This window comes from Lepus europaeus, chromosome 10 (assembly GCF_033115175.1).
Source record: "Lepus europaeus isolate LE1 chromosome 10, mLepTim1.pri, whole genome shotgun sequence".
NCBI lineage: Eukaryota > Metazoa > Chordata > Mammalia > Lagomorpha > Leporidae > Lepus > Lepus europaeus.
Window position 1 is genome coordinate 96,374,133 of NC_084836.1, and position 18,155 is coordinate 96,392,287.

An 18,155-nucleotide genomic window follows, 5' to 3' on the forward strand; every position below is an offset into this window, starting at 1 on the left:
TGGCCCGGCGTGCAGAGCCCCTTCTCCCGGGGAGCGTGGCGCCCCCTCCCTCGGCGCCGCCGCCCCCTCTTCCCCGCTCGCGCCGCTGCCCCTCCTCCGGCCCGCCCCCCGCGCCAGTCGCGAGCGCCGCAGTGGCCGCCGCCTGCACCGCCCGGCCCCGGAGCCACCGCTCTGCCCGCTGGCCTGGGCGCGCTCAGAGAGCGGCGCGCGTCGCCGGCCCCGGCTCTTCGGTCCGACTCCTCCGCGGGCCCCGGGGCGCCCCGGCCGCCGCCAGCCCCCGGCCGCTGCGCTCTCTCCTGCTACCGCCGCGCTCCGCGTCCCAGAAACTCCGGCAGGACCCCGACGGGACCGGCGCGCCGGCCCGGACCCGCAGCCCCGCGCGGCTATGCCCGGTGCCCCCTTCCCTGCCGGCCGCTCGTCCTGCGCCGCAGCCCGGCCCCCGACGGCCTCGCGTTGAGATGACTTTCCGCGACCTCCTGAGCGTCACTTTCGAGGGACCCCGGCCGGACATCAGCGCCGGGGGCTCGGGCGCGGGCGGAGGCGCCGGCGCGGGCGACACGGCCTCCTCGGAGAGCCCGGCGGTGGGCGGCGTGCCGGGAGCGGCGGGGGGCGGCGGCGGCGGCGGCGTGGTGGGCGCGGGCAGTGGCGAGGACAACCGGAGTTCGGCGGGGGAGCCGGGGGGCGCGGGCGGCGGCGGCGAGGTGAACGGCACGGCGGCCGTCGGGGGCCTGGTCGTGAGCGCGCAGAGCGTGGGTGTGGGGGTCTTCCTGGCAGCCTTCATCCTCACGGCCGTGGCGGGCAACCTGCTCGTCATCCTCTCGGTGGCCTGCAACCGCCACCTACAGACCGTCACCAACTACTTCATCGTGAACCTGGCCGTGGCCGACCTGCTGCTGAGCGCCACGGTGCTGCCCTTCTCGGCCACCATGGAGGTTCTGGGCTTCTGGGCGTTCGGCCGGGCCTTCTGCGACGTGTGGGCCGCCGTGGACGTGCTGTGCTGCACCGCCTCCATCCTCAGCCTCTGCACCATCTCTGTGGACCGGTACGTGGGCGTGCGCCACTCGCTCAAGTACCCGGCCATCATGACGGAGCGCAAGGCGGCCGCCATCCTGGCGCTGCTCTGGGCCGTGGCGCTCGTAGTGTCCATGGGGCCGCTGCTGGGCTGGAAGGAGCCGGTGCCCCCGGATGAACGCTTCTGCGGTATCACCGAGGAGGCGGGCTACGCCGTCTTCTCCTCGCTGTGCTCCTTCTACCTGCCCATGGCGGTCATCGTGGTCATGTACTGCCGCGTGTACGTGGTCGCGCGCAGCACCACGCGCAGCCTGGAGGCGGGCGTCAAGCGCGAGCGCGGCAAGGCCTCCGAGGTGGTGCTGCGCATCCACTGTCGCGGTGCGGCCAGCGGCGCCGATGGGGCGCCCGGGACGCGCGGCACCAAGGGCCACACCTTCCGCAGCTCGCTCTCCGTGCGCCTGCTCAAGTTCTCCCGCGAGAAGAAGGCGGCCAAGACGCTGGCCATCGTCGTGGGCGTCTTCGTGCTCTGCTGGTTCCCTTTCTTCTTCGTGCTGCCGCTCGGTGAGTGACCCCCTTGCTGCCTCCGAGCCAGCGGCTGTGCGTACCCGGATGTGGGACGCGGACTCGGCCCCTTCCCTGGGCTGTCACTTGTGGGAGAACCAGAGGCCCTTGGCGCCTGCGTGTTTCCTCTGAGAGGGCCCTAACTTTTGCCGTTCCCTCCTCTTTGCTATCCCAGCCCTGGGCTGGGGTTACCTTCCAGACCCCTCTGAATATGAGAGGTCCGCGGACATCTGTGTGCGGTTCAGCCGTGTACCCTACGGCTGCCTGGGGTGGGGGCACAGAGTGGGCGGGAGTCCAAGCTGTCGTTCACTCGTGGGCCGCAAGCGCTGGCCGGTGTGTCCATCCGCAGACACCAGCAGCTCCTGCCTTCTCCCAGCACTTGCCCAGTTCTGAAACCCAGGCCTTAGTGAGCAGGCCAGGCTCTCGCTTCCGGCCATCTCGGAGGGGCTGCGGGCAAGGAGCTGCAGGTGGGGAGAGAAGGAGGAAAGGCAAGCCAGCGCATGGGAAGTCGGGATCATTCCTCGTCCTTTCTCACCGTTGCTCTACCCTTTGGCTCTTCCGGGGACTTTCCTAGTTCTTTCCCAAGCTGCCCGGAAGCCCTGGGAGGGGGCAGCTGTTCTTGACCTTCCTCCCACCCGTTGAGGCCAGGGCCTGGGGGCTGGACCAGCACAGGGCGAAGAAGAGGGATGGAATTCGCCGGGACTCAGTTGGCCCCTGGCTGCAACCTCAGCCAGCCGAAGCCCAGCCTGCCCTGGCCTGCCCCAGACCTGGCTCCCTCCACATGGCATGGCCGAGTGCGGGAACGGCCGCGGCCTTCCTCCTGCTGCCCTGCCCGGCCTCCCGGCACAGCAGCCGCAGTGACCCTAATCCATTATAAGTCGGATGCCACTGTCCTACTAAACCTCCCGGTGCTTTCCCAACAAAATCCAGACTCTATACCGTGGCCCCTGAGACAGTGGCTCCCAAGTATGCTATTGTCCAAACCTACAGGGGACACTATGAATATTTAATTAAGACCGCTTAATTAAATATTCATGATATTGCCCTGCAGGAGTTAGGGCAATCCCGGACAAACAGCCGTCTCCCTTCTGCCCACCTGCCCCTGCGCACTGCTTCTTCCACCCCCTGTGCCCCTCTCTCCAGGTTCCTGGCCCAGTCTTTGTGTGTGCTGTCCTCTCTGTCCTGACGGCTGACCCCTCCCAGCTAGTCTCCCCATCCTTTAGATCTCCCCACAGGTGTTCCCCCTTCAGAGACTCCCTCCTGAGCCTCTCAGTCTGAGTGCCCCCCTGGCAGCACTAGATCGTGAGCTGCAACCCCAGCTGTATGTAAGCGCTGCTTGGTTTGGTGTCTGACTGCCACACTGACCTGGAAGCTCTACGAGAGCATCGCAGTGCAGGCTGTCATCCCAGGTCCCGCAGCACCCAGCACGGTCCCTGTCCTATAAGGAGCTTCTGTGAGAACTACAGGCTCCAGCACCAGACAGCCTGGGTTCGATTCCCAGCTCTGCCTCTTCCTAGCTGGGTGACTCCAGGCAAGCCCCTTAACCTTTCTGTGCCTCTGTTTCTCATCTGTGAAACGGGAGTGGTGGTGATGGAAGAGAGCTCACTGGCTACAGGGCTGGGGTGGGAATGCAGGGAGCTGTAATGTGCGTGAGTAACGGGACGCGCGGTGAGGGTCGTGTCAGCTTCTGCTTTGGTAGTAGGTAAGGAACGAATAAATCACCCCGTGAAAATTGCCCAGCCAAGGGCTGCAGGGCTGAGGGACAGGCTCCGAGCAACCCACGTGGACGACCTTCTTGGAGGAGGGGCACACAAGCAGGCAGAAGAGAGCTGGCTGCCTCCTGAATTGACAGCCACCACCAAGCCCGCTGTGTGCCCTGTTCTGGGTGCCCTCGTGCTCCCCGCAGTCCTGTGGTGCACACCGGCCCCCTGGGGGAAAGCTCCCACCTGGGTGTAGAGTGCCTGTCTCTGCACCTCCCTTTTTCTCCTTTTTCTACTTCTAACTACTTTTTGAATTTTATTTGCAGAATAGTGCACAGATAAGGAGAAAATAAGATAGCAAGCACCCATGTACCTGTACTCACCCATGAATGTTAGCAGTTTGCTGGATTTGCCTCCAATCCCTCTCTGTGTCTCTCTCTTTTCAAAGAAACAAAACACAGCAGCAACTCAGTGCTTCTTCCCCTCCCATCCTGGCTCCCCTGGCTCCCCAGAGGTGAATCCGGCCCTTCCCACTCCCGTGCATGTATTTATACGCTCACCACAAACATCTGTATCCATAACAACACACAACACTGGCTCACGTCTCTTTGGCATTTATATCAATGGCTCCATGCTGTGCAAATTAGTCTGCCATCGGCCTCTTGCAACCAGCCTCATGTCATTGAGATTTATCGATGCCCGGGCCATTTTAACAGCAAGACATTTGAGAGGATTCCATGGTGCATGGATCCAGTCTCCTGCCGAGGGGTGGGTTTTTTTCCCAAGTTTTCATGGTTGCAGTCCAGACTGCAAAAGGCTACTGTTTTTCTGAGGCCTAGATCACAAGTCCTTCTCTTCCAGGAAGTCATCTCTAAATTTCCATGACCTTCGCCCCTTGCTGGCACACACTGCTCTTTCTCAGTCCCTGCTACTCTGTTGCCCCTCATGTGTTTCATGGTCCCTGTGACTTCTCTCTGCCTGTGCTGCACTGCCCTACCTACACTCCCAGGGCCCCCACCAAGGGTCCAGGGACCCTGGAGTCGCTGGGATGGATGATGATCAGGATGGAGGCCCAGCAGGGAACAGAATGTTCTGTCTGCTGCAGGGAGCTTGGAGAGGAGCGGGAGAGCAGAGCCTGAGGTGGGAGCAGGAACAGCCTGGAGGCTGAGCAGGAGGAAGCGGGCACTGGGCCCAGGCAGGGGGAGGTACCTGGGAGGAATGGGGACGTCCTGAGCAGCAAAGTGGGGGTCAAGGGGTGAGGCCCCCAAGGGGCGAGCAGCTTTCCGTGTGGAGGTGCTACACCTGTGCTGGAGGGGAGAGCTGGGTAGTGGGACTCAAGGATAGGGTGCCTGCAGGAGCAGGAGGTTCAGCCCCTGGAGAAAAAGGACGAAGGGAGAGGAGAGGGCCTGGGGCAGAGCACCTGCTTTGAAAGAACCAGAAAGAGGCAGCGGTCGGGGGGCGGGGGCAAGAATCAGCAGTTCAGGTGGTACCTCCCTCCTGCCAGTACCTGGTGGCCCCCAGAGGTGTGACCAGCACCAGGGATTGGGGTGGGGGTGGGGATGGAGGAGGAGCAGGGTGGGCCATAGGCCTTGGAAATGAAGGCATCCAGTAAGGCCACCAGCCTGGGGGTGTTGAGCTTACCTGGGGTACTGGCACCTCCACGTTCACCTCTCCACACACAGAACCACCTGGAAGCAACAGCTCCAATCATGGCCAAGACAGCAGCTGGGAGGTAGTCCTAGAAGTCCAGGGGGTATTGAGGGCCTTAAGAAAGGGCCCCAGGCCCAGAGCAACATTGGCATAGTGGCCAATGTCAAGCCAGGGAGAGAGACAGCACCACCAACAGGTGTCTTACACCATCGGGGGCTCTGGGGGCCCAAATCACTGGCTGGCAGAGACTGGGACCCAGAAATGCTGGGGAGCCTGCTTGTCTGCTGTCCCCTTGTCCCCAGGATGAGCCGCTGAAGCACGTGTGTTCCCCTGGGGCAGACAAGCATCATTGAGCAGGAACCTCAGACATGGCGCATCTGACCCTGCGATTTCTGCAGCAAGGGGGAGACCCCTTGTCCCAGCAAGAGGGCACCTACCTGTCTGGCATTCCATGCCCCTGCCCAGCGGAGCCCTCTGCTCCCTGGCTCACCTGGGCCAGGCCTGCCTAGTGCCTGTTAAGCGGCATGATCACTAGCAGCTCTCCCCTTTCAGTTTCCAAGTGGTTCCACTTCGGATGATCAGCTATGTGGGCACCAGCCCCAGGAGCTGCGGAGGAAGGGCTCTTGGCAGCCCTGCACAGGACAGCCGTGCTCACCCAGGCCGCACCCCAGCAAGCTGATGTGGGGCTGTGTGCCAGGGAAAATCACAGGAGACTGTCGATCATCCCTCCCTGCAGGCTGCCTTTAGCTCCGTGTCCAGAGGCACCCACACCTGCAGAGTGTGATTGGCAGCCAGGGACAGGTAGAGCCTGCTGCCTGTGGCTTCCCTGGATGACCTGAGACTCGGGGCATGCCCAGAGCCGCAGGCCTGGGATAAGGGGCCAGCTGGAAAGGTGCCTGAGTACAGCCACCGTGCACCTCCACCACGCCGTGTACACTTCTGTCACCGTGCACTGTAACTGGGGACATTCAGGCGTGCAGCAGGAGGTGGGACGGCCAGGGGAACTGTGTGTGTAGGCACAGAGAGTGAGTGGCCTTGTCGGAGGGGTGCCCCTGATGTGGGAGACCTGGCAGTATGTGCGTGTGCTGTGTGACACAGGGCTCAGGAGGTGAGGCCGGACACCCTGGGTAGCAGAATGGATGAACAGGGTGTTCACGCAGCACATGGACTGCCACAGACAAGGAAAATGCACAGCGTGGATGAGCGCCACAGCTATTCCATTGAGCAGAACAAGCCGGGTCTGAGGTTAAAGGCAAACTCAGCAAATGATTCTGTCACGTGAAGTCCGCAAAGCTAGTCATGGGCAGTAACAGTCAGGATTGTCTTGCCCACATGTCAGAGACCTTCTGGGGAACTACAATGTTCTATTCTTTGCTGAGTGGTACTTGCATTGGTGTGTGCAAACCAGAGTCGTCCAGCTGTGCACTGCAGATGTACATACACGAACCCAGCTGTCTGTGGGGTATTCCCTCCTTAGAGTGAGAGAGAAGGCAGGACACAGGCTGCAAGCCACGCTAAGGAATTGGCGGCCAGGTGTGGGGAGCGGCTTTGGTGGGGGTATTGAAGAGTTGGCCAGGGGTCAAAGGACTCATCTCGACAAGCTCCTGGAGACCCTGCAGGGGTCTGCAGGGGAAGAGGTGGGGTGCTTCTGTGACAGCAACCCCAATGCAAAAGCCTGCAGGAGGGCTGGCATTGTGTCTCCTCTGTGCCTTTGTGGCGCCTGGCACATGGGAGGCACTCAGTGAATGGGTGCGGAGGAAGGAGCGGCGGTACCCAGGGCCTCTTCACACCCTGCGTGCGAGGGCCGTGGGCGGTGAAGCACGGCCCTCTGCGTTCATCCCATTGTACTCTAGTGCAGCAGCGCGGTGTTTTCTTGTCGGCCTTATCTGCCTCATGGAAGATGCAGCCTCTTAGTAAGAAAGAGGTTGAGTGCGCGTCCGCTGCAGTCACACGGAGGCACAGCGCGGTGCGGCAGATCTCTAGAACCTGCTCATTCTGCTCAACTTCAGCTTTAAGCCCGTGGGCAAGTCCCCGTCCCCCCTGCTGCAGCCCCGGGCAACCCCCATGCCGCTCTGATTCTGGGAGTTTGACTGCTTTAGAGACCTTGTAGGAATGGAACCTGCAATATCTGTCCTTATGTGACAGACATCGTAACAGCCCTGTTTAAAGTCAAGTGTCCCAACTAGTGATAGCTTGGGGGTGGCCCTCCATTTATGTGACCTCAAAATTTTTAAAAATAACAGTCAACATTATTGAGTGATTATATGAGTAAGCAATAAGTCTCCACACACAGAAGTAGAAAAAACCGTATGATGAGCCCCATGTACCTGCGGCCCTGCTTCAACCCAGTGCTGCACGTGGCGCATCCCAGTCCTGCCATTCCGGGTTACATTGAAGAAATCCCAGAAGTCACACTTCATCTGTAAAGTCTTTCAACACATACTTCTTGAAGATAAGAATTTTTTGAAAGACACAATCCATGATAACTCATCAAAATAATTGCTTAGTATCATCAAATATCTACTTCCTGTTTGAATGTTGCCCACCACTTCATACATGTTAAGCTGCTTTCTCTGGGTCAGGATCCAGGAAAGGCACCTGTGCTGCCTGGGCTCCATTCACCTACTAGGTTGCTTTCATGGTGGAGCCTCCTCCCATGTTTTCCTTTCAATTTCTTTACTGCAAAATCCAGATCGTTTGCCCTAGATGTGTCCCAGTGTGGAGTTTACAGTGGTGTTACTCTTCATTCTCTCATTTCTTCTGCGTTTCTTCATTAGCGTCCTAACAAGGGCTCACAAGTAACTGTTGGGTTGGAGCAGAATTAGGACGGGAGAGGCAGAAGGGTGCTCGGTGTTCCTCCTGCTCGATCAGGTCGCCAGCACCCGCGGCTGCCGTGACACCGAGGGCTTCTCAGTGCCGTGATGGCGTCGGCGTGTTTTCAGACATCCCTGCCACTGCAGCACGTGACCAACATCCCTGCTCTCAGCTTGGCCGTGGGGCATCCCTGACACCCTGAGAGTCTCCAGCACCCTCACTTTCTGGTCTGATGAGACGTTGAGGGCTCCGCTTGTCCTTTGCCCCAGACCTAGAATTTGCCGTGATCTATTGGTTTTTCACCATGCAGGGGACAATCTGGAGACCTCTCAGCTGTTCGCTGGTGCCGAGTCAGCCGCTGACTCAGTGCGTCCAGGGCTTTCCCTCCACCAGGCAGTCCCCCTTGCCCTCACTCACTCCTCTTCTCGCTGGAACCTTTTCTCACCTGCTTGCAAGAATGGTCCTTGCTACTTACCTGTTAAAAGAATGTTCTCGTAGTAACCTTGATCAGACTTCCTTCTCCAGCTTCCAGTGTGTGTCAGCCCTGCTCAGGGTAGCTCCCTCCATCCGGGCCCTACCCACCTGGCTCAGGCACATTCTCCTGGGATCCACCCTTGGCACTGTCACCCGTTCTTCCCAGATTCTCAGCCTCAGGGGCTCTTGTCAGTCCCCTTCCATTCTACCCCTTGCCTCTTACGGCTCCTAACACCTCTCTTTCGCCTTCCCCCTCCCACTCCTCCAGAGACCCTCCTCCCCTTAGATCTGTGCTTCCAGACAGGCGTCCCACGCCGCAGGCCCCCCGGGCCCAGCAGCTAGGTCCCACTAGCCTCCCAGTCCCTGGCCAGCTCTCTGGCTGCTCTAGCCAATTACCGTAAGTGATGTCTCAAACTGTTTGTTATCACCCGGTTCTGCAGTCAGAGCCCTGGCAGGGCTGTGCTCCTGCTAGAGATTGGGGGGAAGGGGCAGGGGGAGCCCCGTCCCTGCCTCTTCCAGCTTCCAGAGGCCACCCAATTCCTTGGCTGGTGGCCCCCAGCACCTCCATGCAGCCTGCACACAGCTCCCACTCCCATGTCCATCGCCACCTCCTCCCTGACTGACCCCCAGCTCTCTCTCCCCTTGGGAGAACCCGTGTGAGTCCCTTGTCCCTGCCAGGGGGTAAAGATCCCCTCTCCACCTCAAGATCCTTAATTCCATTCCCACCTGCAAAGCCCAGTTTGTCACTGAAGGTGACATCGCAGGTCTGCACGGTCCACCCGCCAACCACACTGGCTCCCTTTGCAGAGCTTTCTGCTCCGCCCTTGTCACCTCTTCCCCCGTGGCAGCAGAGGCATCGTCTGGGTGCACATCAGGAACCTGGGCAGCGGCTCCAGCCCATCCTTCCTCACCGCACCCCCTGTCAGCCACTCTGACCTCCTTGACATCCCTTTAGTCATTTTGTCCCTTCCTCAATCAACTGATGAATCAGCAGCAGGTGTATCCCGTGTGCCAGGCACTGCTCAAATCGCTTTACCCTCCTGATGATCCCATGAGGTATACTATTTGCAGCCTCATTTTACAAATGAGGAAACTGAGGCACAGGGAGATCGAGTGATGTGACCAAAGGACCCTGGTTCATCAGTGTCCCTTCTCGCCTGGGTCAAGGGTCAGTCGGTCAGCTTTAACCCCTCAGCCGCTGTGCGCATCCCCAGCGTTCACTGCCCTGTTCCCCTCCCGCCATGGATGCTGGGGACCCTACCACTTCCTGTGTGGCCCCACCCTCCCACAGACCCCAGCCTCTGAGGTCCCGGGCGCATGTCTACCACGTGAGCCCTGCCTCATCATGCGTCCAGGAGAGCAGGGGGCTAGGCCCTGAGTGCTGGGGGTGACCTGGCAGTGCAGTGCAAAGCTCCCCTGCCTGGGACCCCCATGCCCCCTGCACAGTGCTGCCCTGCTCAGACCCAGGGGAGCCCAGAGTTGTGAGGCTCGTGTTAGGCTCAGGGTCCAGTCAGGCTGAGCTCGAGGGCCAGCAGTCAAAACTTAAGTCTTGGCCACTCCTATAGCTACAGACTTTATCTCTTGCCACTGTCGCTTACCCGTGCTGTGCTCCAGCCGTCCTAAATTCCTGGTTGTCCTTGCAACTGGTCAAGGGCCCTGCTGCCTCGGGACCTTTGCTCAGGCCCTTCCGTCTGCCCAGGGTTTCTCAGGGATGGTTCACTCCCCAGTGGGGGCTCCAGGTCTCGGGTCATGTGTGCGTTACTCAACAGGTTTGTCTGACCCTTTTTACAGCAGCTGAGAGGTCTGCCGGGGAACTAGGGTCCCAGCCTCTCTCAGGGAGGGGGATGTTGTACTCCAAGGCCTAACTGAGCTGGGAGAAAAGGAGGGGGGGGGTCTGGTACTGGGGAGGCCTTCTCTGCTGCGAGTGTGGGGAACCTGGCTGTCTGCACTCCTCCATGGCTGACTGTGAATACAAAAGTCACAGGTGGAGGAGGGGCGGGGAGGGGGCGCAGGGGCGCAGCCTGCCCTTTCATGGTCGGCTACACGTGATGAGCCAGGCTGGCTGTGAGTTCTGACCGCCCGCCAAGAACAAGTTCCCTTCTGGTGATGCCAAAAGAGCACTGTTGCTCACGCGGCCTGTGCCCCTGGCCTCCGAGCTGTCTGTCCTTGGCATGGTGTGGCCAGTTTTCCCAGACGCAGCCATGGCCCGCTCTGCCTTAGCCAGCATCTCGGCAGCTCCTCCTGGGCCTGACCATTCCCATTCCATCGGACAGGATAATCCAGGCTGCAGCCAACCCTAGCCTGGGCTTCTCCTACAACACATGGACCAGGCTGGCCGCCAACATGCTGCCTTGCTAGCTAACATGGGAAAGCAGGTTAGGCCCCCGACACAGCCACCCCAGCATAAAGAATGGGGGGAGCTGGCAGGTGCAGCTAAGCCCGCTGCGTGGATTCTCACCACGTGAGGAAACGAGGCAAGAGCAGTGTTTACGCTGCGAGGGCTTCTCCTTGTAGACTGCACCTCCTCCCCACTCCCAGCCGCCTGTTGAGTGGGGAGAAATCAACATGGATGGGCCCGCTTCTGCCCTGCCTTGCCCAGCAGCGGGCAGAAGGGCTTGGATAGGACTGAGGTCTGATCCCTGAGTCGAAGGTTTGGGACCAAGCACAAGGGCTTGAAGACCCATCTACGCACTCAACAGAGTCTCAGGTTCCCTGGACACAGAGCGTGAGAAGGGCTTGTTGCTACATGGGATTTATTGTGGGAGGGCTCTCGGGAGGCCCCCAGGAGGGAGGGATGTAGCTTCAGATGCAGTCTGGCCTCAGGCTGGCCCTGTGGGATCCCCAGAGCAAGGGTGCCAGCACAGAATGAGGCTGAGAGACCTTTCCTGTCCACCCATCAGCTTGTCATTGGCTGCAGGCTGCCCCCTGAGGGGCAGGGGTCTCCCCAGTTTAAAGCGGCTCCCATTGGTCCAGGGCAGGCTCTCCAGTGAAGGGGGCAGTGGTGAGCCTTTGGCAGCCAACTGCCCCAGCAGCTGGGGCTGAGGGCACCCAGGTGGGACCCCAAGAGCACCAGCTTTAAGTCTGCAAGGGGACTTTAGAGCAGAGGCTGGAGGGTGGTGAAGGAGATGGCTCAGCAGCTATCCGGGCTCCTCCCAGGAGTTGGGGCAGTTTAATGCTCTCTCCAGGGAGCAGGCCATCAGCCTGGCCTTCTGAGTGCTGCCAGGTACCCTTGAGGCCACAGGGAAGGCAATGAATGGCACACAGCAGAGCACAGGGCGCCCAAGGCCCACACTCGCCAAAAACCACTACCAGCACCTGCCCAGACTGTGGGAGTGGGCTTAATCAAAGCCCCTTGCAGCAGGGGAGGCCAGGCGAAACCTGAAGGGGGAGGGGTCCCCTGTGGGGAGAGCAGGAGGGCCACCCTCCCCGCCGGAGCAGAAGGGCGTGGGCCTGCCGCTCCTGGGGCTGCCACTGGGAGGAAGAAACCAGTGGATGTGGCTCCGGACCCCAGGGCCCCCAGAAGGCCAGGGAAAGTTCAGGTTCTGTCTGTAGTGATGTTGTGGGAAGGGCAAGAGCTTGAGGGCCATACCGACTCAGATGCGTGTCCTGACGTTGCCACATGGCCACGCTGCCCGGGATGTCCTGGGGCTTCCGTGAGAAGTCCGTCAAGGGGCCAGCATGGGACTAGGAGGTGCCGAGCTCTCAGGAAGCCTCAGCTCCAGCTGGAAGTTCAAAGAGCTGCTGCAGAAAGGGGGGGAGCAGGCAGGGGAGGGGAGCTGAGAGGGCGGGAAACTCAGGGCAAGGAGCCCCGTGTGCTCGGGGGTGGCTCAGTGGCTCCGGGGTTAGCACCTGGCTGGATGAGGCAAGCGTGAGTCCAGAACACGTGGGTGGGGCAGGACCGAGGAGAAGGTGGCTGTGGTGCTAGCGTGTGACCCCCCAGCTGCTGCACAGAGGTCAGGCTGTGGGGACACAAGGACAGGGGCAGGAGACCGCTTAGGACATTGCCTGGGAGACGAGGGTGGTGGTGCAGAGTCAGGGGGACTTGGGGCTCTGCAGGAGTTGGTGGTGGATGAGATGCAGGCTGTGATAGAAAGAAGAGTCCTAGAGTGTGCCAGGCACTGCCCATGTGCCACGCTCGGTGTGGGCAGCTTGGGCAGCAAACAGTTGCCCTCAGGGTTCTTAGCAGTGCGATGTGCTGGGGGGAGGGTGAGGCAGTACAAATGACTTGGCTGGGTCAGGACAGGGAGGTGCAAGGAAGGCATCCAGGAGGAGGTGCCAGTGAGGCTGGCACTACCAGGAGGCAAAGTGAGGGCATTCTGGGGAGATCGTGTGCCAAACAGCCAAAGGCAAGAGCAGGGAGCCAGTGGCCAGTGTGCCGCAGAGGCCCGTTGGCCCCTTGGCTACTGCACATACAGGCAGAAGTAAGGCTGCTCAGGGACCCTTGGGCCGCGAGAGAGGAGGGGGTGAGGCTGGGGGCTGGAGAGGTGGGCGGCCAAGGCAGCAGCCCACAGGAGCCTCCCTCGCAAGAGGTGGCACAACCGGACTTGACTTCAGCGACAAAGGCTGTGGATGGTGTGGGGCGGGAGCGAGGGACCTCCCTAGGCCAGAGAAGGAGGCTGCCTGGCACTTAGAGAGTGTGGCCTTGGCCCCAGCACCTCCATCTGCCCACTGAGGCTTTCCCGAGGCTGGGGTAGAGGAGCTGGCAAAGATATGCAAAGGATGAGGAGGTGAGGCAGCTGGTCGACCCAGAAGCATAACTCATAGTGACGGGCAGACAGGAACTCTGGTCATAGCGGACAAGGGCTTTGTGCATTGACGCCCTCCAACAGTACCGCAGTGATACAGGGACTGTGCCATGAGCCCCAATCCTACACTCATGGTGCTCAATGGGGAGGGATATGCCCGCAGCTCCCTCTGAGACCCCTGCAAGAAACCATGGGCTGATAAAGAGAGGAGCAGCAGGGAGAGGGAGGCAGAGAGGTGCAGGTATAGACCGGGCACCCGGGCAGAGGTGGGGGTGGGGCGCACCCCTGCCGCCTGTGAGAGGAACAGAGGGAGCGTCTGTTGGGAGCTGTTGAGTGTGGCCTGAGGAGCCCCCTGGCCCAGTCTGTCTGCTCTAGGTACAGCGTGGGCAGTGAGCAAATCAAGTTGTGGCCGCTGCTGCCCACTCGCATCCCCAGACCTCCCATGCACATGGGCCAGCTTCCACCTGAACACTTGCCTGCGTCCTGGCCAGGGGCTGCCTCTGCCACCAACATCCCTGCCGTCCTCCAGGTAGGAGGCCAGCAGCCCAACAGGTAGGAGGCCGGCAGCCCAACGGATGACTGATGGGAACAGGTGTGAAAAATACCCGCTGGTGGGAGCCCTCTGAGATCCCTGCTCGTCACCCCGAGCTCGCCAGTGGGGTTAAGCCCCAGTCGTGTCGCTCTGGGGATGATGAACTTGACGACACACCTGTCCTTGGCGTCCTTCTCTTCCCTCTTCAGCCCATTCCGCCCCGGGTGTCTCACTGACGCCCCCAAATTAACAGCTTGTGTTTGAACGCTTGTCACAGCGTCTGCTTCTGGGAGAGCCCAGAGGAAAAGCAAACCTCGGCAGGATACAGGAGGGAAACCGTGGGCCCGGAGGACTGAGGCTAAACCCCCGCTCCTTCCTGTGCACGGAGCTCCCAGCTCACTGCAGACTCCTGCCCAGGCCTCCTGAGCGAAAACAGAACGTGAACGCTACAGCAAGACCCCGGCCCCGCTGCTCACCGATCCTGATCAGCGCAGGCTGGTACCACTGTCCTCGGCCAGCTTCAGGCTCACCCCTGGAAAGCATAGTCCACGGATTTGTCATCCTGGGCTAAATATAAAAGGATCGGAGCCTGAGTCACAGGGTTATTTTCAGCGCTCCGTCTCGCTTTGCACCGTTGAGGGGTGCTGTTCTGGAGGGCCACCTTCCTGGAGGCTGAAGTCCATCAAGCCTGCTGGCCCCCACATCCCAGAAAGCACCCTGAGCCCTCGAACCCGTCGGCTCTCAGCCACTGTGTCTGGCCACTGTCCAGGCCCCAGCCCAGGGCCGAGGGCGCCTCTCTCTCGGAGGAAGCAGAAGCGGGGAGGAGGGGTAGAGAACAGACACGGGTATTTAGCGGGAGCCTGCTGAGCGCTGGGCTCCAGAAGAGGAAGAGGGGACGTCGATGGCCAAATAAGTGCTCAGGGCGCTGTGAGTGGGAGTGGAAACAGCTGTGCTATGGGATGTGCATGACTGTGCCCTTCCTCCCAGGGTCCCTCTGTGATGGGAGGGGGGGATACAGGAGTCCCCAGGTCCTCGGAAGGGGACCCTGCTCCTCTTTCTTTTGGAGAAGAAGGAAGAGAGAGAAGATGACATGATTTGTCAAGGCCCGCCCCACACCCCACCTGCTTGGTCTCACGGGCCCCTGTGGCCCCTGGCCAGGATCCAGCTCCCTGGCCGCCTGTTGCCCTCCATCTGCTGCTGGCCGCCTGTTGCCCTCCATCCGCTGCTGACCAGGATTAGAAAGGCGGCCTCTGCTTCCCCGGTTGTGCCTTGGTGTCTGGCTATGAGGTCTGTGGTGGGGATGTCAAGAAGAGGTTGTGAGCGAAGGGCATAGCACAGACCCCAGGGCTCCGACCCCCACCCGCCTGGAACTCTCCTAGTTCAAAGCTACCCCCAAAGCCCTTTCCGCCCAGGTGCAGTGGGACAGCGCCACCGCCTGACATTCCCACATGGGCACTATGTTCACTGTGGCCTGACTCCAGCCCCCATCTCTCATCTGCTTAAAGTATCCGTGGCTCCCACTGTCCACAGGGTAAAAGCTGAGCTTCCCAGCCTTTAAGGTCCTCCCCCATCTGTCCTGAGTGAGGTTTTCTGAGTTTATCCTACTGGGAAGTCCCAGCCCACACTTGGCGGCTTCTTGCCCCCTTGTCCCACCCCTCTGGAACGTCCTCATCCCGCTGTCTTCTGGTCCAGCCTCTGAGATGCCGGGGAGCTGAGCCCGAGTCCACCTCCCTACACACACATATTGGGTACCACCATCACCTACCTGTGTTTCCATGGTATTTTATTCTCACTGCTACCCAGGAAGCCAGGGCCTTGGTTAATGCCTCCTGTGGATGAGAGGCTAGCACACTGCCTGGCCTGGGGCAAGCTTTGGTTAACGTTTAGTTCTGGCTGTGGGTGTTTGGCCTGTCAGTTAAGCTGCAGATGGGACTGTCACAGCCCACATGGGAGAATCTGGATGCGAGTTCTGGCTCTGCTCCCAACTCCAGCTTCCTGTTAATGCAGACCCTGGGAGGAGGCAGGTGTTGGCTCAAGAAGCTGAGTCCCTGCCATCCACTGAGAGATGGGGATCAAGTTCCTGGCTTTGGCCTCGGCCCAGCCCCAGCTGTTGCAGGCATTTGGGGAGTGAACCAGCAGATGGAAGCATTTGTCCCTCATAAATAAATAGATATATTTTTTAAAATGTAATCCTGGGGTTCTTCCCCCTCTTGCTGCTAGGGACAACTTAGGCATCTGGTGAAGTCTACAAATCCCTTCTCAAAGTATTTTTTTTTAATATTTTTAAAAAGATTACTTACTTTTATTTATTTGAAAGGCGAAGAGAGAACCTTCTACATGCTGGTTAACTACCCAAAATGTCCACAGCAGCCAGGGCTGGGCTAGGCTGAAGTCAGGAGCCTGGGACTCAGCCCAGGTCTCCCACCCGGGCAGCAGGAACCCATGCACCAGAGCCCTCACCTGCTGCCTTCCAGAGTGCGCATGAGCAGGAAACTGGAGTGAGAAGCCAGGACATGAACTCAGATACTCGGGAGATGCCGGCGTCCCCAGGGGCATCGTAGCTGCTGTGCCAAACTTCTGCCCCTTGGAGTCACGCTTTCAAAAGCAATAAACAAAATACAGAGGATGCAAATGAAGCTGATTTTACCAGAAAAGTTGTCAAAATATTTTGACACGGCACCAGCGACTTAGTAATAAATGGCCTTCTATGCTAAGACATTAAACAAGACCCAGCGGCGTGTTCTAATGCCAGGCGTTTCCAAATAGCGAAGAGCTTAGAGAATATTCCAGAAAAGCTGCCGTGACAGGACAACATCCGCGGAAGTGCTGAGGCTAGGCTGAGCCGCTTAGAACCGCGAGATGGCACCAGTTTTGATCCCAGAAATGCCTCCTCACATGGCTTTGTCTAACTCTGCTTTGTTGCCTGCACTCACCGAAGAAAATGCCCCGTTTCGGGTAGAAGGGCGTTAACACGGAGGTGACTGCTTCCCCGCATGCAAGTTCATCGAATTGCACCAGCCTTGGCAGCCGTCAGCTAATGGCTCAGCCAGGACGCCCCCCACCCCCCAGGCTGGCGAGGGTCGCGCCACCTCCATCCTCCACCCCCGGGCCTCCCCGGCTGCAAGCTGCTCACAGGCCTGGCTCTCTGTTCCCTGCAGGCTCCCTGTTCCCGCAGCTGAAGCCGTCCGAGGGCGTTTTCAAGGTCATCTTCTGGCTGGGCTACTTCAACAGCTGCGTGAACCCACTCATCTACCCCTGCTCCAGCCGCGAGTTCAAGCGCGCCTTCCTCCGCCTGCTGCGCTGCCAGTGCCGGCGCCGCCGCCGCCGCCGTCCGCTCTGGCGCGTCTACGGCCACCACTGGCGGGCCTCGGCCGGAGGCGGCCCGCACCCCGACTGCGCCCTCAGCGCGGGCGCCGCGCTCCCCGGAGCCGCCCTGGCCCTCCCCGCGCCGCCGGCCCCCAGCTCCGCCGCCGCGCCCGAGGTGCAGGCTGCGGGCGCCGGCCGTCGAAAGCCGCCCTGCGCCTTCCGCGAGTGGCGGCTGCTGGGGCCCCTGCGGCGACCCACCACGCAGCTGCGGGCCAAGGTCTCCAGCCTGTCGCACAAGATCCGCGCCGGCGGCGCGCAGCGAGCGGAGGCCGCGTGCGCTCTGCGCTCGGAGGTGGAGGCCGTGGCGCTGCGCGTCGCCCGCGATGTGGCCGAGGACAACACCTGCCAGGCCTACGAGCTGGCCGACTACCGCAACCTCCGCGAGACTGACATTTAAGGCCCGCTCTCCCTTCCCACCCCTACCCCGCACACCTCCCCACCCCCTACCCCCCACCCCCAGCCAGACCAGGCAGGATGAGACGCGCAGCGTTCCCGGGAGGGTGGCGGGTGGGTCGGAGACCCAGCTGCTGAAGGGGGGCTGTGCGTGGTGTCCCCGAGACACTGGGGCGGGGCGTGGGACTGGGAATTGTGAGGCCCCCAGCTGGACACAGGTGCCCGGGGCACTTCTTGCCTAAGAAGGCGGGTCGTTTATGCCGGCCCTGCTTGAGAAACACCGCGCCAAGCGCCATTCCATGGCCTCTGGGTAGACAGCGCCGAGCGAGCGTGGCCAGGCTAGCCTCCTGCAGCCCCTCCTCAGGAGGAAGAGGTTAAAGCCAGAGGGGCCAGGACCCCTCCTCAGAGGACAGAGCTTCTTGCGGCCGCCCCGGAGGAGCCCAGGGGACCGGCGGCCACCACCCACGATTCTGGCAGCAGCTTGCGAGGCCGGCTGCTGTTCCCCGAACCCTCCACGCACTCCCTGTCACCTCCCTCGTGGCCGCCCCCGAGGGCCCTACTGTTTACACTCTGTGCATAGCTCCCTGTGCCTGTCCGTGCCCATCACTTCTTGCTGGGATTCCGAGCCACCAACGTGGGGGAGCTTGGTTTGTCATTTGGAGACATATTTATTGGTAAGATTACTTCTATTTTGTCCAGACTGTGCAAATTGTCCCTCTTTAGCCAATAACCTATAAAGAACTTTTTTTTCTAAAATCCTTCAAGTACCAAATGTCCACGACAGGATAGATTGGATCTACTTTGTGCCTTTCTAGATTCCATTTTGCTGTCTCTTTAATTGATGGCTGCTGTCCTTTGGGACTTTTCCTGATGACCAAAAGACCTGGTTTTATTGGCCTTTAATATTCC

At 60.3% G+C, this 18,155-nt stretch overlaps 1 protein-coding gene across 1 annotated transcript; it reads left to right on the forward strand.

Moving 5' to 3' along the window:
- Positions 1 to 395: 395 nt before the first annotated feature.
- ADRA1D (adrenoceptor alpha 1D) lies at positions 396 to 18,155 on the forward strand. Its single transcript, XM_062203908.1, has 2 exons — positions 396 to 1,572; positions 16,646 to 18,155. Exons 1-2 carry the CDS (start codon positions 459 to 461, stop codon positions 17,248 to 17,250), a joined length of 1,719 nt encoding a protein of 572 aa, XP_062059892.1. The 5' UTR covers positions 396 to 458; the 3' UTR covers positions 17,251 to 18,155.

Excerpts from the sequence above, each read along its gene's own strand:
- ADRA1D (XM_062203908.1), top strand. The coding sequence starts at position 459 with ATGACTTTCCGCGACCTCCTGAGCGTCACTTTCGAGGGACCCCGGCCG. Across the intron at positions 1,573-16,645 it reads CTTCTTCGTGCTGCCGCTCG|GCTCCCTGTTCCCGCAGCTG; the intron begins GTGAGTGACCCC and ends TGTTCCCTGCAG.